The sequence below is a fragment of the Urocampus carinirostris genome, chromosome 10, assembly GCF_059441175.1.
Source record: "Urocampus carinirostris isolate Australia breed hairy pipefish chromosome 10, RoL_Ucar_1.0, whole genome shotgun sequence".
Classification (NCBI taxonomy): domain Eukaryota; kingdom Metazoa; phylum Chordata; class Actinopteri; order Syngnathiformes; family Syngnathidae; genus Urocampus; species Urocampus carinirostris.
Window position 1 is genome coordinate 39,845,338 of NC_142358.1, and position 24,927 is coordinate 39,870,264.

At 41.0% G+C, this 24,927-nt stretch overlaps 2 protein-coding genes across 5 annotated transcripts in view; one reads left to right on the plus strand and one right to left on the minus strand.

Moving 5' to 3' along the window:
• Window positions 1–6,982, minus strand: part of ryr1b (ryanodine receptor 1b (skeletal)) — an 83,127-nt gene extending 76,145 nt beyond the window's left edge. The window contains 2 exon segments of the mRNA XM_088345665.1: window positions 4,603–4,676; window positions 6,961–6,982. Of these exon segments, the coding sequence (XP_088201791.1) occupies window positions 4,603–4,676; window positions 6,961–6,982 (96 nt within the window).
• A 14,412-nt stretch (window positions 6,983–21,394) lies between these two features.
• rasgrp4 (RAS guanyl releasing protein 4) overlaps window positions 21,395–24,927 on the plus strand; it is a 44,023-nt gene continuing 40,490 nt past the window's right edge. For all 4 annotated transcript variants that reach the window (XM_088345914.1, XM_088345912.1, XM_088345916.1 and 1 more), the window contains exon 1: window positions 21,395–21,743. In XM_088345914.1, the coding sequence (XP_088202040.1) occupies window positions 21,727–21,743 (17 nt within the window). In that variant the 5' untranslated portion in view covers window positions 21,395–21,726. The remainder of the gene's footprint in view (window positions 21,744–24,927) is intronic.

A 24,927-nucleotide genomic window follows, 5' to 3' on the forward strand; every position in this document is an offset into this window, starting at 1 on the left:
AAAATAAATGTGTAAGAAAATCCCATGAATATCGCTAACAATATCCATTTAGCGTCATTTGCATGGCATGTTAATCGTTGAACTTGATTGTGGATTTGTTTTTTAAAGGCTGCTGATTTGTATTTTTAGAAAAGTCATCCCAGTATATTCAGGAAGAACAGCTGACTAACAAAAAGCCTTATTTCATCCTCCTTAATCAACAAAAACATTACAGTCAAGCTACATAAGAAGCTTCAGAAGCGAGGCCGAAAACTGAGCCCGGATAATGACATGCACTTTTTTGACATGCCAGACAGCCCCCCAAAAATGTAGTTTTGCTCAAAATGAGATTTATTTTTTAAACAAGTAAGGGAATCTTTCTGCCCAATTGTTTATTGTTATCTAAGTCATATTTCATTAGCACTTGGTTTAACGCCCACTGGCATTACCCTGGGATAGGTGTACATGGTTTTCATATTCTGGCCGGGGGAGCGTCTTATACTGTGGAGCGATGTATGTGTAAAATTATCCAAACATTATGGTCATTATATAATTTCACATGTTATTTGGCTTTACACAAAATTGCAAGAGGACGCTCTAGGGCCGTGGTGAAAATTTCAAATATAATGATGAACTTCAAAACAACAGAGAGAGGACTAGACAAATATGGAAATAAAAAAAATAAAAAAATTTTATTCTAAAATTGATGATTTTGATTTCAAATGACATTAATGTTGTTGGCGTTTTAGTTTTTATCAAATGAATCCCCCCCTTGCCCGTAAAATGTGTCCAGTGCGATCGACATGAGCGACTAAAAGTCCACTAAATACGGTACATAGGCAATAATTTTGCCCCAAAAAATAAAATTAAAATAAAAAACCTAACAATTTTTGGTGTTGGATTATAAATAAACACTGCATCCATTAAACATTTGATGATGATTTAACCAACTGAGACAGAGCAGTAAAATCAGAAAGTGTCCAGACTTAAGGGCCTCTGAACACTTGAGCCCCCCCATGGGGTCATTGAAGTGCACCACTTATGAAAAATTCATAAAAAGCTGCACTCTACTTTCATCTTCAATCTCACGGCGCAAGCACATCAGAAGACCCCTAAAACGTCATTGGAGGACTGTCCAGTGAACCACTTAAATGACTACCGTACTTTCCGCACTATAAGGCGCACCTAAAAGCCTTTATTTTTTTCAAAAACTGACCATGCGCCTTATAATACAGTGCGCCTTAAATATGGATCAATATTAAGTCGAAAGGTCTCGCAACAAAGGCAAGCAGCCGCCAACTAGATTTTTCCTCGTAGGCGATGTGGTCCGCGGTGTATGCTGGGATACATATGCTGGCGTTTCATTTCCCAGCCAATGTGTCAATCATCATTTGAATCGATTACTATTGGCTAAAGTTATTCGGAGGTAAAGGGGGCGGATCCTTTTTATCATTTACAGGCTCGCATAGGCTAAAGGGGCAAAACAAAGCCTGCAATTGGCCGAAAAAGATGAATGTGAATAGCAAGTTTGGTTGTCTACGGCATAGAGGAAACATGTTTTACCATTCTGTATTTGTAAATATTTTACTCTCTTGGATTTACTACACTCACGGATATAAGAGGACCATGGTTGCACATTATTATTGAACACAACGACTTCGGTGAGCTACTGCGGCTATATATTTTCCCAGTATCTTGTTTCAGAGTGATCGATGTTTCTGTGATGGGTCTTTTTTTAAATTAAACTAAATTCCAAGTGTTTATTGTCATATGCACAGTAAAGTTGCGAGCCAAAAAGAAAATAGAAACTAAGGAATGATTGGCATTTCTTGAATCCCAAGACTTTAACCTTCCGAATGATATTTGGAACGATGCATTTGAGTGACATCGTACAGACACTGCATCCGCACGTGTCTACGACACGTATTTGCTTCTTTGCAAGCTTTCGGAATGTTAATAAGTTGGACTGAACTATCTGACTGTTTTGTCGATGTTCCCATTGTAGCGCCTTATAATCCGGTGCGCCTTATGTATGGAAGATATAGGACCAAAAACTTTTTTTGGGGGGTGCACCCTATAACCCGGTGCGCCCTATAGTACGGAAAATACGGTATTTCAAATAAACTAAAATAAATAATTCCAAAATACACTGTTTACTAGTCATGTGATTTTTTTCCTTTTATTTTCTTTCGATCGTAATTGTGAAAATCTGGTGCAAACACTGTAAACAAAAACAAAACAAAAAACAATTATAGCACACGTTTGTATAAGATGTTGCCCCCAACACAATGATAGACATGTTGTTCTTTAACTAAATAAAGAAGACTTCTGCAAAGGCAACTGATAAAACAAAATAAGATGTAAAATCTTCCAAAAGCAAATGTAAATAAGTCATATGGTCCAACTAAGCCAAGATGGAACTTTTTACTTAAGCCATCATTTGAAAAGATACATCCAGTTATGTCAATACAACTCACTATTTTTAATTGAGGATAAAAGGGAAGTCAACTCCTATCCAGTTTAATTGAAGGTTGAGCCAAAACAACATTTGTAAAGCTCACAGAATCAGTCCACAGTCCTATCACCCTTTTGGAAAGTACCGACCAGGTCAGCACTTTGGGGTCTTTTTCCGATTTGGGTTGGGGCCTTCCCCCATCTGAGTGTAAAGGGGACTCTACTAAATCAGCTGTCTCTCACAGGCATTAGCAAGCTGCTAGCTGCCCCGACTCCTTGAACCCCGTTAGCTCTATGCTTTCCTCAGATAAAAATAGATACTGTAAGTGGGCTAAGAGATGCACCACCAACTGTCTGACTGTCTATCTGTCTGTCAACAAATTATGTACAACAGCAGTGATTTGTTTTTTTACATATTACAGCATAATGTGCTCCCATTTCAATTGAATCCACTCGGAAACATTAGAAAAAGAAGTGACTCCCAATGTAATCCTAATTTATTCCCATAAAACTGTATTACTGTATTATGAATGGCCCAATATTACATTTGAAATATTCGAGTTTTGTACAGAAATGTGAAACAGTTTTAGTGTGAATAATACACCTTAATATTATCATTATGCTTCATAAATCCTTAGTGTGCAAGCCTCCCATCACTGGTGAGTTATTTACAGAACCAATCAACACCTTATCCTGTCCTTGGGTCAAACTAGTACCCGCAGACCCGCCTTTTATTCCTATTTATAAACCAAATAATAATCATAAAAGTGAGAAGTCAGACATGTTTGCACACTATCTTTCATTTACCAATTCCCTCTCTGTTCACCTAAAAATTGGGGTGCTGAGACAATTATTTAAGGGTATAACTGCTGGTTCATTCTGAACTCCATTTTTATCTTGTCTTGCTTAAAAGTGCTCTAAACCCCTTACTGCAGATGGTGGGCATTGGCTAAAACGAGATATTAGAAAAAAGGAGAATACTCGATGCCTGAATGAATCTGCCTTCTTTTGCAACTAATCAAAAAAATAAAAGATAAAGAAAATCAACCTGTCAATGCACCTCTGCAGACATTAATTTACTTGATCATCAGCATCATTAGAGCAACTATTTATTAGAAACAAGCATAATGGCCTGGCGTGGCTGGTCTTGAGATTGCAAGGAATTCTACTTAAGCAAGGTTGTTGGGGCCATGGTTTGTTGAAAAAGTACTAAGGGAGCCTGATGGCCGCTAGCAGCTCCAGAGCCACTTGTGCAGAACAGTTTATCGAGTTTTTTGATATTCTTTGGGGGAGCCTTGACATGAAACCTAGCTAAAAACACACCCAGAGAACTAAAGTACTACTGTGAAAATTTTCAGGAAAATCAGTTCAACTGTTTGGAGCGTAAAAACTACATACGAACACACAAACAGACACAAACGTAAATCATGATTTATATAATAGTCTAGACTTAATGGATTGACTAGATAGACCAAAATTCAAATTTAACTGAGCTACAAATCACATATAAACAAGGGTTGTACTCAAACTCACCAACACTGCAGCTTTACATGTTCGACTAACACTTTTCTCCCCTTAAAAACTACGGATTTTTTTTTTTAAAGTAGCACTTTTTCATATTCAAACAACAACAACAAAAATCCACTCAAGACTAATAGTTTAGTCTCTGGCTGCTTTATTTTGAAGTGAGAATTAAAGGCTCTTGCGATCGCATTACATTTCCAATTTGTTAAAAGTTTGCGACTTCTGATTTTAAACAAGCACATTTTTATTTTAACATTCTTAAGACGGATTGTGTTTCGCGGGGAAAAATGGTTCGCCATAAAATCTACTACTTTTGAATGTCAAAGGGTTGTATGTACTGTATGTTGTACTGTTTTTTTTACAGGGTGTCTTTTTGAAAATACGAAACATAACAGGTGGATTAACTCGGGTAATTTCCCACTGAGAATCCTGGTATCAAATGCATGGCCTGCTATTGGTGGAAATAAAGTACACCAGACACAGATGCAGAGTTTAAGGTCAGCAGCTCGCCAGCATGAAGAAAAAAAGTCAGCTTCCTTATTTGGGAGATTCATTCTTGGATTTTAAAGAAGTGTCAAACGGGAGCATTGACCAGATTTTTCCAGGACACCACCAATTTTGTACCGAAAAGTGAAAGGGACTCACCGTTCGAAGGAACTGGATCTCCTCCTCTCCCTCGCCCCCTTCCGCCATCCTTTGCCGCGCTTCACTGGCAGCACCTCCAAAAACAGGACAAGATCCTTCAGTTTGCTCTCTTCTAGCTTTTTCTTATTCTCTCCAGGGTCTCTCTCTTCCTGTCCCTCTCTCTCTCTCTGCCAGGAGAGAGTCTCTTGGTGTGAGAGCGTGTGCTGGAGGACAGCACCCGAGAGGGTCAAATCTCAGAGCGCTGCGAGAATACGAGAGAGGGAGGGGATCCCCCACCCTGGCATGGCACCCACATTGCCATCCCACCATGTTTGTAGGAGTGCCACTCCTTCACGCCGACAGACACTCCTCCCACCCTTTCCTGGTCATCTGAGGCTAAAAAAGGATTGAGAGGAATGTGTGTGTGCGTGGGTGGGGAAGGGGCGATACTGTAATTGAAAGTGGGGTTTACTGATATATGGTCCCAATCGCATTCATAAATGATTGTAAAGAAAGGGGGGCAAACTTTTTGGAGTTGCGGCCCATATTCACACCCGTCATTACGGGTGAGCCTTTTCTTTTGTTTGTCAGTGTAGCATGGAAATGGTGAAAGCAAGAAGAGGCCTGCTTCAAATCCAATCAAAACACCATAACAAACCCCAAGAAAGAGTTAAGTCGACGCATATAATTATGCACGTACTTGCACGCTTATCATGTACTAGCTGGCAGAGGCCGCAATAATGACCATACCTGTCAACCTGAACGTTTTTGCCGTGCAAAGTACGTTTATTATGTATTTTAAGACATGTACAACGTACACGAAAATCTGTACGGAAAAACGCAAATTTGTCAATGATGGGTACCTTCCGGTATACACCGACTATCACGAAACGGCAAATCAATCAAGTCAAACAAGTTCCCCGCGGTAGCCTCTATCTCGGTATCATTTTTTTTGTTGTAAACGAAGCGACCGTTTGATGTTACTGTGCGCATGCGTCTGCCGCTGTAGTGCCTAATTCGACTCCCCTGCAAAATCGTCCCCCGCCCTCCTGGCGTGAACGCGCATTCTGCTGCGCTTCCGACAATAGCGATCGTATTCTTTATAATAAGCTTATTTTAAAAATAAAGCTATTGTCGGAAGCGCAGCAGAATGCGCATTCACGTGAGGGGGGGGGGGGGGGATTTTGCAGGGGAGTCGAAATTAGGCACTACACCGGAAGACTCCTCAACAGCTGCAGAAGTGATGTTTTGCCATTTCATCGCAGAGCACAACATACCTCCAATAGCTGCCTATCACAAGGCTTATGAAAAACATGTTTCCCAGTCACAAGGCTGCAAATGTTTGTATTTTTTTGTCCCTGTTAAATAGTCTGTTTGAAATTTAAAATACAAGCATCAATGGTTGATAATGTGGTTTGGTTTACAAAATAGAAATGCCAACTAATTTTTTCCTCCCAAAAATATCTTTATTTACAAATTTAAATGTAAAGTGTCATTAATGGATATTTTAGTTACGCTGATAAAAATTCTTCCTGATTTTTCTACTTTTATTTTTTTATTTTATTATTAAGAATATGTACAGAATGATATAACGAAACACATGTACAGTATAACATGTTAAACTACATAAATAAACACGTTTGAAAAAAAAATATGGTGTAAGATTTTTTTGTATTTTTTAAAGGAAAATACGACAGTTTGTAAGGGCATGGAGCCGTGGAGGTTGACAGCTATGATAATGACACAAGTAAAAAAGTATCAAATTCCATCCTTCTCCTTTAAATACATGATCAATGTTCTCTTTCCATCAACTTTTTTAAAATGAGCGTATAGTTTATATTTACAAATCACTTGTTGCCTATATACAAAGCAGATCTTTTAGCACTTGGCCTATTTCAACCCTTTTAAAACATCCAACCTGGTAAACAAAAACGTAATGAAAACATTATAACATAAAAAAAGCATGATAAATTGTTATTTTGGGAGCAAATTTCAAGCTAGTAGTTTTTTGCAATAATCATTAGAAAAAAGTAGTTTCCAGCCTCAGAATGTTGGTGACCCCTGTTTTAGAAGTGGCAACACATATAACCTGAAATCATATTTATTATTAAATACTACTTTCCATTTTATTTGGACTTGTGTTGGCATCTTGTGGCATTTGAGAACATTATAGAAATCACGCTGCATAGTAGTTAAGAGAAATGTACAGCAGGTACAGCAAAATTCAGCCTTTTTAGGGTTCTAAAGTTAAATACCGACCTTGGTTAATAATGATTGTGAAATGTATATTAGGAAGGTGAATCCGCATGATTCTCATTGGCAAGGTCTTCATGCAGATGCATCACATGTGTGCACACATACTCACACTCACATCCTTACCTGCTCCTTATCCATCTAGCATCTGTCATCCTTTCCTCCATCCTTTCCATCTCCTGCTGCAGTTTGGGGACATTCTATGGACACAACCGCCGCCGGCTCAACAGAGACAAGCAAGCACAGACAGAAGACTGTGGGACGTAACACTCCATCGACGAAAACCTCCCGAGGTGCATTATGGGATTAGAAGTCCTCAGTTTTGTAGTACATCTTCTCCCTGTGGCTTCATTTTTGTCAAATGACTTGACGTATGCTGAAAAGTGCAGTGGCGTTTTTAAACCGTAGAGCGGCGACATTGTCCTAATATTTGGCCTCAGCAGAGCATTAGGAAATATTTCCCTATTCTGTGAAGACTACAAGTAGTTAGAAGGGCATACACGTAATTATGTACTGAAATAGGATTAGGCGGTGTAAATTGTTTTAAGATAACGCCAACGTGTATCTTACAACAAAACATTTACTAGAACGTTATTGTTATATTTGTTAAAGGAGTTTGGCAGACATTTGTATGTTTAATCACTTACCTGGTATGGGAGGTTGGTAAAATAAAATTTCGTCCGCCAGGTAAGGGTTGTCATTTTTTCTTTGCGTCACTTCCGGTCAATTCCGGAAATGTCAATTTAGTTCATTTCACTAAAAAAGAAGAAAAACATCAAAATTCCGTTGCCACAACTTTTAGCGACCTACAAACTACACCAAGTTAATGAGAAATGCACAGACAATTAATTAACTTTTTTTAAACTATTTGGTTTAAATAAGGAATAACAGGTGATCTACCATCCATCCATTATCTGCACTGCTTATCCTCAGTAGGGTCGCGGGGGTGCTTGAGCCCATCCCAGCCATCCTCGGGCAGTGGGCAGGGGACACCCTGAACCAGTTCCCAGCCATTTGCGAGGCACACAGGGACATACAATTCGCTCGCTCATTGACTACCTAGGGACAATTTGGACGGGCCAATTAACCCGACACGCATATGTTTAGAATGTGGGAGGAAAGCGGAGTGCCCTGAGGAAAGCCACGCAAGCACGGGGAGAACATGCAAACTCCCCACAGGAGGTTTGATCTCATGACCTCAGAACTGTGCCGCACATGCTAACCACTGCGCCGCCGTGCTGTCCAGGCAATCTACCAGATTAAAATAAATCACATGGGCACATACCAACTAAAACCACCAAATGTACCCTTTTCTTCGCAGGCAAATCTTTGAGGCAACTTATTTTTAGTTTTAATTTCCTCCTGTGAAATGTATCGCACCGTGAATGTTCCCATAAAGCTCTTCACAGAATCTTAAATGTTTGTCCAAGTGAGTAAAGGGGGCGGGGCTTAGCCATATGTCAATTACGCAAGTTCTATTTGATATCCGAGCCATCTTACTTGTGAAAGGAGCCATATATGGGTCGCGAGCCGTAGGTTACCAACCCCTGCCATAAAGTATTAGAACCATCAAGAGACAAAGGATGTCTAACAGCTGTAATTGTGAGGCCAACAAAAGACATTTGTCTCATATATCAATTCAAGAAGGGTCCAAATTACGATATTAAGGATTCGGTCAATCAGCCGGATATTGAAGATCCGTATAATACATTGTAGCCATTGAATGTCTTTCTTGTGGAGAGGCCATGTTTCGCACACGTACAGTAGGATTGAGTGAATGAGTACTTGGAGGATCCTACATTCGTTTCTTCGTCTGATCTCCCTGCGGGACCAGAGGCAGCGATTTAGACAGCAGAATGCGGAAGTTTTCTTTTGACTTTTTCCTTTTTTTAAATAGAAAAATATATTGGTTTCAAATGCAAAATTTGCAAAGTATAGCCAGAATCCAAATAGAACAGTTTTGCATTATTTGGCAGAAGACAGGGAGGGGTGGGATGGACAGAGCTTTAGAGTCCTGACAGCCTGATGGAAGAAGCTGTCTTTAAGCCTGCTGGTTCTCGCTCTGGGGGACTGCAGTCTTTTTCCTGACGGCAGCAGGTTGAAAAGGCTCTGAGATGGGTGGGTAGGGTCACCTGCAATCCTAGTGGCTTTGCGTGTGAGGAGGGAGTTGTACATGTCCAGGAGGGTCGGGAGGTAGCACCAATGAACGTCTCCGCCATACTATACAGTGATCCAGCTGGTCAGGATCCTCTCGATGGTGCTTCTGTAGAATAAGAGCATGAGGGGGGTCAGGGAACTTGCTCTCCTGAGTTTGTGGAGAAAATACAAGCGTTGGTGGGCTTTTAGATAGGGATGTGATGTTATGGATCCAGGACAGCTCCTTGCTGATATGCACACCCAGGAACATTGGGTCTCCAACGCTGCACTGTTGATCGTTCGCCCTCCTGAAGCTTAAAACAATCTCTTTGGTCTTCTCCACATTCAGGTGGAGATTGTTGTCTTTACACCATTGAGCAAGCCTGCTCACTTCACTCCTGTAGGTTGTCTCGTCGCTGTTGTTGATGAGACCCACCACAGTCGTGTCCTTCACAAACGTAATGAAACCGGGAAGCAGCACCCTGGGGAAAAGCAACGATTGTCACAACCCAGAATGGAATCTCGGACTCAATTGCGTTCATTTTAAAGGAATCTTTATTGGATTGAGCTGACAGAGCTGGCTTTGGAAGCCGATGGTTGTCGGTCGCTAGCAGCGTTGGACAGAACGGCAGTTCCGTGACAGGTAGGCAGAATCAATACGTTTTAGCGGGCAGGTCGATGGCCAGGGCAGGAGAGTAGATCGTAACGCGGGGCAGAAACAGGTCAGAACCGAAGGCAGGAATCAAAACAGGAGAGTAGTCTTTGGTACTTGGTAATCTGGCGAAACACACAGGAACACAGAAGTACGGTCTGACGTCCTTGTCTGGACGCTGACCGCTTAAGAAGACAACGTCAGCCAATCAGAGAGCGCGCTCCTGCGCGGCAAACGATTGCCACAGGTGTCTTTACTTCGGCAATCATATAAACGAGTTGTTTAATGAGCATCCATGGATAAAATATGATTACATGACATGATTCTGCTCTTGGGCAGCACGGCGGCGCAGTGGTTAGCCCGTATGCGGCACAGTTCTGAGGTCGTGAGATCGAACCTCCTGTGTGGAGTATGCATGCTCTCCCCGTGCTTGCGTGGGTTTCCTCCGGGCTCTCCGGTTTCCTCCCACACTCCAAAAACATGCATATCAGGTTAATTGGCCACTCCAAATTGTCCCTAGGTGTGAATGAGTGAGTGAGTTGTCAGTCTCTGTGACTGGCTGGCAACCAGTTCAAAGAGTCCCCTGCCCACTGCCCGAAGATAGCTGGGATGGGCTCCAGCACCCCCGCGACCCTACTGAGTATAAGCGGTGCAGATGATGGATGTATGGATGGATGATTCCGCTCTTTTTTAGACCACCAGAAAAGGCCGTGCAGGCCCTGGCGCCCACCACTGCCCTCCATACATAACCGTGGGAGTCGGAATGCCCGGCTGGCTCTTTCTACATTTTGCCAGCCTCTCAATGCCATATCACCCTCTGTGCCAGACCACTTAGCTTCCTGCTGCAAAAAGAGGCCACCTCTGCGCTTCGGAGGTGCATTAATGTCCCCTGTATGGTCGCCGCTTCCTCCCGGTGTGGTTTTCAAACAAGGATGCTATTGAGCCGCCCCTGTCCAGCTGCACGGCCACATTCACAAGTGCAAACACTATGTGCCCTGTGTGCTCACTTGCCACCCTCAGACATGACAGAGGGTGCGAAGAAGAAAGAAGGAATCAGGATCAGCTGTCTGAGATGCATATCGGAGAGCAATGGTTCTCAGACTCTAGTCCCCGGAACTAAGTCGTAGCTTGAGGGTGGGCAAAAGCATTTGCAACAACGATTTGCACACTATTTAAAAGATAGTAGAACAGAATTGGTTTCATTGTAATTGATTACAACATAGTGTACGGTGTTAACAACAAGATCAGACGTGGCACTCCAGGATAAACATGTAAGAAAAGACTTAAAGGGACAGTTTGTATTATTTTGCACCTCTCAGTGGAGGAAACCCTCGTTAAAAACTATTGATTTGAATAATTTGCAAAAAGACATAAACTATCATACAAACATGCATTTCTTTCAATACCCGTAGTCAAAAAATTTGTATTTAACATAACGTGAGAGGGTGCTGACGTGATTGTCAGTCATCTTGCTGCTAAGAGTACCCAAAAAACCCTAAAGCCCTATAGTATATATAATTTTACCTACGTTGTTTTGTGCTTGATTAGGGTTGTGACGGGTAGAAGGTAGGGTGCCTTTGACGCTGTGGACCATAATATTTTCCTAGACCGGTTGGAAAAATGGATTGGTCTCTCAGGAACCGTCCTCTTATGGTTCAGATTCTACCTCTCAGATAGGACGCACTGTGTTAAATATGGTGGAATGACATCTGAGCCCGTTAGTCTGTGGTGTTCCGCAGGGTTCAGTACTTGGCCCCCTTCTTTTCAGCATTTGCATGCTTCCATTAGGTGATATTATAGATATCAGTTTCCATTGCTACGCAGATGATACTCAACTATATCTTCCGATGGAGGAATCTGCCACATTAAACTGTGGAAATTTGGAGGCCTGCCTCACTCAGATAAAATAATGAATGTCACTCAACTTGCGCCTTAACTCTGAAAAGACCGAAATGTTAGTGATTGGTCCATCTAAAGGCCGTGACTTGTTCTCAAAAACTGTTCTGAACATTGACAAATGTAATATCACCCAGATTGACTCAGTCAAAAATTTAGGTGTCATATTTGACCCCAATCTGTCCTTTCAAACACATGTTAAGAATATTACTAGAACAGCTTAGTTCCATCTTCGCAACATTGCTAAAATTCGCCCTATGCTGTTTCAGTCGGATGCGGAGATTATAATTCATGCGTTTGTTACCTCCCGTCTCGATAACTGTAATGCCCTACTCTCCGGTCTCCCGAAGTCCAAAATCAAGAACCTTTAACTGGTACAAAAAGTTGCAGCGAGGCTTTTAACTAAGACAAGAAAGTTTGATCACATGACCCCCATTTTAGCTGACCAGCATTGGCTCCTTGTTAGCTTAAGATGTGACTTCAAGGTTCTGTTGGGAGTATACAAAAGCATGCAAGGACTTGCTCCCTTATAGCTTTCAGATTTAATTTCCCCCTATGTTCCGGTCCGGAGCCTTCGCTCTGAAAACGCTGGTCTACTAGTGATCCCAAGAGCCAAGAAGAAATCCAACAGTGTTTTCCATTGGGGGCCTTGGTGCTGTGGAATGCTCTTCCCCCTGAGATTCGATCTGCAACCTCAGTGGAAATGTTTAAGCTTAAAACACACTTCTATTCTGTAGCATATGAATAAACTATCTTTTATGTTGACAATATCTGTGTATTATTTGCCCTCATATAGGTTTTAGATCAGGGGATGGTGTCATAATAGTCTATGGTACAAATAAACATGACTTGACTTGAGTAGAAACTGTCTCTGAGCCTGTTAGTCTTTGTTTTAAGGGACCTATAGCATCAAAGTGGTAGTTGCCCTGGTAGCAAAAGTTGGCAATGTCCTCAAGACTGGGCAGAGAGCATCCGATGATTCTATGGGCTGTGTTGATGACTATGTAAGTTTCTTCCATTTGCTGCTGTGCACCCGGGATACAAAACCACGATGCCGTGTGTGATTTTTCGCCTTTTTGAACAAATGGATTGAAGATGTGCAATGAGCATATCTCTGCCACCAGAGAGATCAAACAAGAACTAAAAGCTTTGGCGGAAATAAAGAGCAAAGGCAGAATGTCACACTTTCACTTTACCTCCAGAAACCTTGTTAGAATATGATATGGTGAAATTGTGAATGTGTTTAATTGCTGTTAAAAGTGTCGATAAAATTGTTCAAACCAAAAAAAACTCACTGTCCCCAAAAGTGACCATGAACTGATAGCTGATGGAGCTCTTGTGGTGCAAAAGGACTCTGGGTACAATATTATATCAGCATACCAAAGTGCCATGAAAGGGAGACGGCAAAAATTGTTTATGTTAAGAATACTTTCGGAGATAAGGACATTTCTGCATCAAACGCTAACATAAAAATATCTTGGGGGAAGTGGTTATTCAGCTGAATTTAGCAGATAGCTAAAATATGTCGGCAAGGCAAAAGCCATCTGTTGCTTTACCCTCTGCCAGGATTCGTTGTGGGTCTAATGCACAGGTGTCGAACAGGCGGCCCGCGGGCCAGATCAGGCCCTCTAAGGGATTGAATCTGGCCCGCGAGACAACACTCAGAGAAGCGCAAGAGAAAAACAAGTTGCAGGTTGAAATATGTCAACTTGATGTTGCCAAAGCCAGGTGCCTCTCACAAAGACACTGTACTTGTATTTATTTTTTTCTCTCTCTCTCTCTCTCTCTCTCTCTCTCTCTCTCTCTCTCTCTCTCTCTCTCTCTCTCTCTCTCTCTCTTTCTCTCTCTCTCTTTTCCACCCCGTTTCTCCCACTCTCTGTCTCTTTCACTCTCCTTGTCTCTCTTTTTCTCTTCCTTTGTTGCTCTTTGTCGGTTTCTCTCTGTGTGTCTTTTTAACTTATTTTCCTTTTTTCTTTTTCTCTCTTTTCTCTATTCCCTTCGTGCTCTTTTCTCTTTCCTCCCCTTCTGTCTTTCTATTTCTATTTGGATTTCTTTCTTCCTCTCCCTTTCTTTCCCCCTCTCTCACGACTTCTCTTTTTATCTCTTTTGTTTCTCACGCTCTCTCCCTCTCTCTCTTTTTCTTCTTTGTCCCGCCCTCTCTCCTTTTCTCTCCCTCTTTCTCTTATTTCTTTATCTCTCTTTTTCTTTCTCTTTAATCGACTAGTCCGGCCCCCGACAAAATGTTTGTTCTATCGTGTGGCCCCCGAGTTAAAATGAGTTCGACACCCCTGGTCTAATGTCTATGCTATGTTACGCCATTGTTTATTTAGAAAATTATTTCTCTAGCTGAAATTTTCATCATATTTTTGTCTTCACACTGAACAATCCACTGCTTTTAGATGTAGTAGATATCTGATTTTAGATCATAACCATACAGTTTTACTTTTGCATTTAGATAGCGAAAAAAAACATGAAACCCAATTTTAGAGCCTTTAGAAATTCTTTTCAGATTTCTACTTGTCACAAAAGACAGTTTAATGATCCAAATCATCACCATAAAGAGATTCTGTCCAAAGGTATCCATCCTTCCAACAAACGGGTAAAAATACCACATCAACAATTGTTGCTGAGGTCAAAGTCCCATCAGCCCCCTCCTCGCACACCCCTGATTACTGTACACATTGGTGTTTTTGTTTTAGGTTAGCCGAGAATAAAGACAAATGAACTGGGACGGTTCGACCTACTTTGACTGGAGTTGTTAACTTACCAATTTTCCGAGTTCATTACGTCTCAAAATTCAGTTTAATTGAATTCTATTTCCATTTTATTTTATGAACTCGGATTAAATCAAAATAAACTAATGTATGTGGATTGATGGAAAATCAGAATAAGGAAAGATGCATTAAAGAACAAGGTTGGGTAGGGTTACTTTCACTGGATTACTTTCAATTACTTTTGGATTACTCCAATACCAAATATGCTAATAAAAGACAAAAGAAACTCAATATGAATAAAATGACTACATTTTGTGCAGGCTTGGGGAGTAACGGAATACATGGAACGGCAAAAATGATGTTGGCAAGCTGTTTGGATTGATTTTCATTTTGTTTCTGTCGCATTTTAGGTTCGTTTTGCCGGAGATCAAAGCCAGGAGAGAAAGCTTACCACGTGTTGTGAGTCATCATTTTATTCATATTTAGTTTATTTTGTCTTTTATTAGCATATATGGTATTGGAGTAATCCAAAAGTAATTGAAAGTAATCCAGTCAAAGTAACCCTACCCAACCCTGCATTTTATGTTCGTTTTGCCAGAGATCAAAGAGATCAAAGAGATCAAAGCCAGGAGAGAAAGCTTACCATGTGTTGTGAGTCATGATTTTATTCATATTTAGTTTCTTTTGTCTTTTATTGGCATATTTGGTATTGGAGTAATCCAAAAGTAATTGAATGTAATCCAGTTAAAGTAACCCTACCCAACCCTGCATTTTATGTTAGTTTTGCCGGAGATCAAAGAGATCAAAGCCAGGAGAGAAAGCTTACCGCGTGTTGCGAGTCATCATTTTATTCATATTTAGTTTCTTTTGTCTTTTATTAGCATATTTGGTATTGGAGTAATCCAAAAGTAATTGAAAGTAATCCAGTTAAAGTAACCCTACCCAACCCTGCATTTTATGTTAGTTTTGACAGAGATCAAAGAGATCAAAGCCAGGAGAGAAAGCTTACCACTTGTTGTGAGTCATAATTTTATTCATATTTAGTTTCTTTTGTCTTTTATTAGCATATTTGGTATTGGAGTAATCCAAAAGTAATTGAAAGTAATCCAGTCAAAGTAACCCTACCCAACCCTGCATTTTATGTTCGTTTTGCCAGAGATCAAAGAGATCAAAGCCAGGAGAGAAAGCTTACCACTTGTTGTGAGTCATGATTTTATTCATATTTAGTTTCTTTTGTCTTTTATTAGCATATTTGGTATTGGAGTAATCCAAAAGTAATTGAAAGTAATCCAGTCAAAGTAACCCTACCCAACCCTGCATTTTATGTTAGTTTTGCTGGAGATCAAAGAGATCAAAGCCAGGAGAGAAAGCTTACCATGTGTTGTGAGTCATGATTTTATTCATATTTAGTTTCTTTTGTCTTTTAGTGGCATATTTGGTATTGGAGTAATCCAAAAGTAATTGAATGTAATCCAGTTAAAGTAACCCTACCCAACCCTGCATTTTATGTTAGTTTTGCCGGAGATCAAAGAGATCAAAGCCAGGAGAGAAAGCTTACCACGTGTTGTGAGTCATCATTTTATTCATATTTAGTTTATTTTGTCTTTTATTAGCATATTTGGTATTGGAGTCATCCAAAAGTAATTGCGAGTAATCCAGTTAAAGTAACCCTACCCAACGCTGTTAAAGAACGGGGTAAAAAAACTAAAAATTCCATGAGTGTATTTATGTGGAAAGGGTAAATTTGATTTATTTTGGGTAAATACTGCATTCCTATTCTTATGTAACGATTCAAATGAATATTGATTGGAAAAATTCTGTCATGATTACTGATGTGACTCTGCTGTGCCTGCTCCTTTGGCTCCAACTGCCGCGGGCTCCCCATCAGTACTTGTACCCAGACCTGTCTGTCCCCTGCTGTCAGTCCGTCTGCGAACCTCAGTTAAAACTAGGCAAGCCTTTTTCGTTTTTAGTTTTGGTCTAAATGTATTTAATTGATTTTTTTATGCAACCAGAGCTATTACTGCAGTTCTAATTCCATGCGCCTCATAGTCGAGTGCATCTTATTTATGACAAATATATCACAAAAGACTATTTTTGGGGAGTGCACCTTATAATCTGGTGCACTTTACAGTGGAGAAAATACAATAGTTTACTGTGCAAACTAGGAAGTGAGAAAAGGACCACACAGGTGAGGGGGCCCCTGGGTCTAGCTGTAGAGGTATTATGTATTCTTCCTGTCACGGTTGCCATGGCGCCCAATTGGCCCCGCCCGTGTGGTGCCAGCTGCGGTTCAGTGACAGATTGGCTTTCCGTCTATTTAAGCTCAGTGCTCTCCTTTTGCCTTTGTCAGACCGTCAACGAATCTCCGCAAGACGTGGGTTTTGACTCTGTCCTGTTTCCTGTTGGTATTCCCTGTCCGGTATTGTTCCCGTCTATTTTTGTCCTGTTTAGTATTCTCTCCAGTTTTTGTTCCCGTCTAGTTTGACCTGTTTATTTACAATATCCTGTTTCATGATCTATCTTGTATGTCCCGTCCTGTCCGATATCGACCCCATCTGTCCGATATCAACTCAGGCAATTGATATCGATCTCGTTGGCCTCTGGCTTCCTATCATTTCACACCAGACTGCTGCCTAACATGCATGACTCCCCATTTCCCATAAAATAAAAGGCTTGCGTGAGTAACGTCACGCGTTTGGGTCCTGATCCTGTTCTGGTTCATGACACTTCCCAAGTATACTGTAGGTTTCCGTGAAAACATCGTTGCTGATAGTTTGGCTTGGATAGGTTTACTTTAGCATGATAAGCAGAAAAGTGAAATATTTATGATTTTTAACTCAAATAACCAATTTCCAACTAAACCTGAACACACATCTCCCACGTCAGAAATTAAAAGCGCTTTCTTTCCTTTTTCATCGACCGGGCAAGTATTTTAGTAGTCGATTTCCTACCAGTTGCGTTTGACCTTCAAAGTGAGGACACCTTTCTGTTCTTTGACTTGTTTTGTTTTTGTTTTATCGTGTTCGAATCAAAGTTTCATTCATTCATTCATTCATTCAAACGGTCATATGCAATGTTCCCTCTAAACTTTCACATTCTCAGCGCACAAGAAAATCTAGCCAGCGCACAAAAATCAGGGCTCGAAATTTCTAATTAAGAAGCGAATTCAGTCAAAGTTACAGTGCATGAAGGTAAAAGTACACGGGTTCCCCTGAGGTTGTGTCCTAAATGCGGTATTTTGAAGTCAATCTCGAAGTCGAACGAAGTTGAGTAAAGTCGGTAGAGTTTTTCAAGAACCGGCTTCTTCGGCTCGGCTCACTGAAGAGAACCGGCTCTTTCGGGTCCCAAATGGCTCTTCAGGTTGTTTTTGCTTCTTTCATCCCTACACGACCAAATATTATGTAAAATTGTGCACAAAATGACTTAGTTACTCTATATAACACGCTACAGTGGGCATTTGCACGTCACACTGGGTATTTGTATATTGCATTCTTTTGGCTTTATTATTGTACTGTTCTCAGCTCAGGGATGCTGCTGGAAATGTGAATTTCCCTTCGGGGATGAATAAAGTATCTATCTATCTATCTATCTATCTATCTATCTATCTATCTATCTATCTATCTATCTATCTATCTATCTATCTATCTATCTAAAGGAAGGGGGGGAAATAGAACAAAAAAGAAAAAAATACCAAAATGAAAAAAGTAACAGTTTAAATAAACACAATGAGATTTTTTAAAGGAATTAAAAAAACAGGGAAAAAGAAGAAAAAGTTTGTGTTGCATTCAAATAATTTCCAATGATATCAAGTGAATCTTGTTGCCAAAATTGTACTTCCACAAAAAAATGTGATTAAATACAGTTCTGTATCGTGCAACCGACTAAATAAACCCCCAAAAATGTTAGTATTGTGCGACAAAAGATACCAGGAAAAAAAAGAAATGAAAATCTTGTGAAAGAATTGTTGTAAAAACAAATGACGTTTGTAGGCCGTACAACCTTTGCATTGGTACTTTAGTCAATTCATTCAAAAGTCTCATCATCTCATCTCATCAGCCGTACCGCTTATCCTCATTAGGGTCGCGGGGGGGCTGGAGCCCATCCCAGCCATCTCCGGGCAGTGGGCAGGGGACACCCTGAACTGGTTGCCAGCCTATCGCAGGGCACACAGGGACAGACAATTCACTCGCTCATTCACACCTAGGGACAATTTGGACCGGCCAATTCACCTGAAATGCGTGTTTTTTTTGGAACGTGGGAGGAAACCTGAGTGCTCGGAGGAAACCCACGCAAGCACGGGGAGAACATACAAACCCCGCACAGGAAGTCTGGAGCTGGATTTGAACCCACGACAGGTTCCCATGACATGAACTGTGCCGCACAAGCGCTAACCACTGCGCTGCCGTGCTGCCCTCATTCAAAAGTGAAAAATAATTTTGCATTGCCGGAAACTCCGCAAAATGTAACGTGATGTCAAGTTTTGGACACGTTTGATAATGACTCAGTTGCCATACTTGGGATTGCCGTTGCTCACTGTTGTTTCAAGCGTTGCTCACCGACTTTGTGTGAACGCTCAGACCCGTAAGGAAAATTACAGGGAACATTGGTCATATGATAGTTTATGTATTTTTGCTTATTAGTCAACAAGGAGGCACTAAATAACACACAATGTCCCTTCTAAAAACAAAAGTCATAATGGACTTCAAATATTACCAGTCCAATTGACAAAAGCTGGCAACAGCTGGCCAAGGGAAGCGTCCTTTTTCCTTCTATTTCAATGATTTCCTTTGGGAAGTTCCTCAAACAAGCCAGCAAAATTTTGCTTCCTGGGGTACATTGATGATTGTTCATCACTCCCTCCCTTTTTTGCCGGCCAGCTTGCTGAAGCTCTCCTTATTCCTATCCAAGCGCTAGGGGGTGGGCGGATCGATCCCGATATCGATATCATCGATACTAAGCTAATACTTGGAACGGAACGATATTATTGTCTTGGGGTCAGTACTTCTCACCTCCACCAATTTTCTCAAAGCGTCGCTTTTCGGCACAAAATGTAATTGTTTACAACCACGGTTCCCAACCCCTTTTTAAGCTGATAGCTAGTTTTTGTTATTAACTAGCGCAAAAGGCAGCCAGTTTTGTATGAATTGCTAAAATACCAAGTATTACGTAAAGGTGAATGTAAAGAAATGAGCATTTAATTTACATAACATGAGCCTCAATAAAAAATGAGCTGACATAATTGTCCTCCATCTTGCTGCTACAGATACTCAAAAACCTCAAAAAAGGCTGCGCAAAATAAAATGATATACAAAATGGTGCATTTTGATGTCACGGTTGCCATGGCGCCCAACTGGCCCCGCCTGTGTGGCGCCAGCTGCAGCTCATTGACAGATTGGCTTTCCATCTATTTAAGCTCAGTGCTCTCACTCTTCCTTTGTCAGTCCGTCAACGAACCTCTGCCCCGCAAGACGAGGGTTCTGACTCGGTCCTGATTCTTGCTTGTTGGTATTTCCTGTCCAGTATTGTTCCCGTTTATTTCGTCCTGTTTAATATCGGTTCCAAGTTTCGTTCCCGTCTAGTTTGTCCTGTTTAATTTCAATATCCTGTTTTGATATCAATTCTGTCCGTCCCGTCCTGTCCGGTATCGACCCCATCTGTCCGATATCTGCTCTGGCAATTGGTATGGATCTCGTCGGCCTCTGGCTTCCTTTCACTCTACGCCAGATTGCGGCCTAACTCCCCGTTTCTTGTAAAATAAAAGGCTTGTGTGAGAAACATGACATTTGATCTCCATAGTTTGCATTATTTCTTGTGCTTTTTGCACTTGTTTCCAGTTGTAATACACAATACAGTGACATCTAGTGGCAGAATAAAACACACTGTCCTTTTAACTCTTGCGGGGTATTTTTTACATATTTTGTCTTTTTGATGGTTTTGATGAGTTATCGTCAAAGAGAAAGCATTAATAAACACTACATAGGGCATTTATAAAAGGCATATATGTGTACTATAGATTTTGAGTGGTTGGAAGTAAAAGAAAATGGAAATACCAAAGTTATAACACTCCAACGGCTTGACCGTTCGATGGTCAAAATACCTTGAGTATAGATAGTTATTTCTAACCCCTAGTGTTAAAGTTTGGAATCTAGTTATTTGATGAAAAAAACATTTTTTGTCAATTTTTCAATAATAATGACATTAATGACTGTAGCTGAGAGACGGACACTGAAAAAGCTGCCGTCAATCATGGACAATTCATCACATCCACTACACAGCATCGTCTCCAAACGGAAGAGCAGCTTCAGTCTTGTTCCACGGACAGACTGAGGAGATCATTTCTTCCTCATGCCATGAGGCTCTTTAACTCCACACGGGGGAGTAAAAGCCCACATTAAACCCCACCCCCACATTTGCATATTACCCAATTCTTATTACAGTGTGTATTTTCGGTAGCACTATTTAAATACTCTATATAAACACATTATATTGAGTATTTTCGTATTCTATATCTTTTATTTTTCAAAACATATCTATCTATCTATCTCTAGCTACTGTATCTATATCTATCTATCTATCTATCTCTAGCTACTGTATCTATATCTATCTATCTATCTATCTATCTATCTATCTATCTCTAGCTACTGTATCTATATCTATCTATCTATATCTATCTATCTCTAGCTACTGTATCTATATCCATCTATCTATCTATATATCTATCTCTAGCTACGGTATCTATATCCATCTATCTATCCATCTCTAGCTACTGTATCTATATCTATCTCTAGCTACCGTATCTATATCTATCTATAGCTACTGTATCTATATCTATATCTATCTATCTCTAGTTACTGTATCTATATCTATATCTATCTATCTCTAGTTACTGTATCTCTATCTATCTATCTATCTATCTCTAGCTTCTGTATCTATATCTATCTATCCATCTATCTATTTTCAAGTGTCTGCATCGGATCGGTGTCAATGGATACGACCTGGTATCGCCTTGGATGGAATCGATACCAACAAAACAAGTATCGCCCACCCCTAACAGGCGCTGCATGTGTGCAGCATTCTCTATGGCCTCAGCACCTCCCCCTTCTACACACACAAACCCACATAGAAACTGATGCAAGTTCCCCTATCTGCCAGAGCCAGTTCCTCCATTTAAGATGCTGACTCGTTTATGTAGACGCGACAAGTGATTTCTATTTATTTTTTCTCTCCCTGCAACGTTTTTTTTTCTCACTCCTTCTTCTACTTTTAAATTTTTGCTGGCAGGTGCACGAAGTCCGGCTCAGCTGACTGGGCGGATTACAGAGACTGGTTTTGTGGGGTGCAAGGTCATTTTTTTGGCATGGCTGGAAGGTGAACAGGGAGGAGGAAGGAGAAGGAGAAGAGGAGAAGAAGTCAAGCATGGAGCTTTAGGAAAAAGCGTGCTCAGATGTCTGGGCATGAAGACGGGAAGGCCGCGGAGACAACGCACCCGCAATGAACAAGACTAAGAGGTAACTCCTGCAACAAGGGTGTCAAACTCAATTCCACCGAGGGCCACATCGGCCCAATGGCTGTATTTAAAGGGCCAGATGTCACTTCTAAATGAATGAATGAAAACTTTATTCGAACATCAAAATAAAAACAAAACAAAAACAATAACTCAACAACAAAATATTGTGTTGTGTTCGAAAAGGGGTAGTAAGAAGCAAATGCTTATATTCTCTACCCCTTCATCTTTCCCACCAAATACACCAATGATATAACAACAATTTTAATATTAACAATAACAGTTATGATATAAGAATAGCAACAATAACACAAAGTAATCATAGTTCTAGACCACAGGTGTCAAAGAGGCGGCCCGCGGGCCAGATCAGGCCCGCTAAGGGATTGAATCCGGCCCGCGAGACAACACTCAGAGAAGCACAAGAGAAAAACAAGCGTCAGGTTGAAGTATGTCAACTTGATGTTGCCAAAGCCAGGTTCCTCTCACAAAGAGACTGTACTTTTATTTGTTTCTTTCTCTCTTTCGCTCTCTCTCTTTTCCACCCCTTTTCTCCCACTCTCTGTCTCTTTCACTCTCTCTGTCTCTATTTTTCCCTTCCTTTGTTGCTCTTTGTCTCTTTCTCTCTCTGTGTCTTTAATTCATTTTTCCTTTCTCATTCTCTCTTCCTACCCTTCACGTTTTCTTTTCTCTTTTCTCCGCTTTTGTCTTTCTATTTCTCTTTGGATTTCTTTCTTCCTCTCCCTTTTCCCCCTCTCTCACGACTTTTTATCTCTTTTGTTTCTCACGCTTTCTCCCTCTCTCTTTTTTTCTTTCTTTGTCCCACCCTCTCTCCTTTTCCCTCCCTCGTTCTCTTATTTCTTTATCTCTCTTTTTCTTTCTCTTTCATGTACTAGTCCGGCCCCCGACAGAATGTTTGTTCTATCGTGTGGCCCCCGAGTTAAAATGAGGCCCTGTTCTAGACGCACTATTCCCAATCTCTCGTATCACCCATTTTCTTCATCTCTGTATTCCGCCAGGAATGTTTTTTTTCGTATTTAAATTTGAACACGTGAATAGCTGGACATTGTTTGATCTCGTCTTGTAAATTGTTCCAAAGTTTGACTCCACACACAGACACACACATACTTTTCCTGGTGGTTCTCACCTTTGGGATGAGGAATTTACTACAGCCCCTTAAGTTATAATTTCCCTCTTTCCGAATGGACAATTTATGGATGTTTTATGGTACGATGTTTTAATTGACCTTAAATAGCAGTTGTGCAGTGAAAAAAATTGTTAAATCATCTAAATAATAAATGTAATTGGTATGTAAAATAAATCTGCTCGTAACTACTTTTTCAATATGTATTACAACTCTGAATTTATTATTTCTTCAATTACAAAAGATTAGTGGAGTGCTATGAATCTTACTCTTGGACTGAATTAGTGATGTGTTGATCGCGAATTACGCTTTTTTTCTTCAGGGATTTTGTGTTGTTGACTTAAATTTGTGATGATTACCGATTTGAATCACCTGTGCCCGCTCCCATGGCGCCAAATTCCTCGGACTCTGATTGGTTCCCGGTCCCTATTTAAACCCAATACCATCTGTCTCCTTTTGTCAGTCCGCCTGCAAACCTCAGTTAACGCTAGGCAAGCCTTTTGCGTCCCTGACTCCCACCTGTTTTTTGCTCCTGTCAGTCCACCAACTTTGACCTGATTTTGATCCTGACCACGTCTACTCTCCCGTCCCGGCTTTTGACCTCCTTTGTCCCCAACCATGTCTACTCTCCTTTCCTGGCTTACGACTCGCTTATGACCACATTTTTGCTCTCCTGACCCATTTTTCCGTTCCGGACACCGCCATCGCTCACCACAGAAGATCCACTTCCGCGTTCAGAGCGACTTGCTTCCTGCGCCTAGCGAACACAGGATCTTCTTCTTTCCTTTATGAAAACTTTAATAACGCAACACAATTAGGTCCTGTTTCCGTTCTGGTCCTTACAGTAGGTCAGTCCGTACTGACATCAGGCGCGGGAAGCAAGTCGTTCTGAACGCGGAAGTGGATCTTCTGTGGCGAGCGATGGCGGCATCGGGAATGGAAAAACGGGTCAGTAGCCGGGACGGGAGAGTAAAAACGTGGTCGGGGTCTGAAGCGAGTCGGAAGCCAGAAAAGGAGAGAAGACATGGTCAGGATCAAAAACGGGTCAAAGCCGGGGGACAGACAGGAGCAAAAAACAGGTGGGAGTCAGGGTCGAAAAAGGCTTGCCTAGTGTTAACTGAGGTTCTCAGACGGACTAACAAAAGGGGACGGACAGGAGTGGGTTTAAGTAGGGACCGGGAGCCAATCAGAGTCCAGGGCAGTTGGCGCCAAAGGAGTGGGAACAGGTGATTTAAATCGGTAAACAAGACAAAATTTGTGGAGTTTAGAACGTGTTTAAACATGTAAAACAAAACAGAAAAGCTCTCATTAACTTTAGCCTGCACCCTCTTTAATCCAGAAGACACGACAGCCGCAACTCTACTCTGAATTTTCCACCAAAAATCGGTTAATAAGACCTTCAATGTCATCGGCTCGCAGGGTTGGGTAGGGTTACTTTAACTTGATTATTTTCAATGACTTTTGGATGACTCCAATACCAAATATGCTAATAAAAGACAAAAGAAACTAAATGTGAATAAAATGATGACTCACAACACGTGGTAAGCTTTCTCTCCTGGCTTTGAGCTTTGTCTTTTATTGGCATATTTGGTAATGGAGTCATCCAAAAGTAATCGACAGTAATCCAGTTAAAGTAACCCTACCCAACCCTGTCAGGTCGCCTCTCGCTGGTAACCTTTTCAAATCGGACCAAGCGCTCCTTGACTGACACCAGCATCCGTGACGTAACCTCAGCACTTGCTGTCCTCTCTTCCACCATAACAGAGACAAACGGTGCTTTAATAATAACTTCCCTTCTGAACTCTTCACTTCAGCAATAGCAGTGGTTACGTTGTTTTGTATTTTGCCTAAGGCCCCACTAAAAACGTTATTGTTAGGCAGGTGCTATCGTAAATGCTTGTGTCTCTCAGCAATAAGGGAAAGTGTCCTGAACCAGAACAGGATCAGGACCCAAACGCGTGACGTTATCACACAAGCCTTTTATTTAACGGGAGAGAGTCATGCACGTTAGGCAGCGGTCTGGCGTGGAAAGACGGTAAGCCAGAGA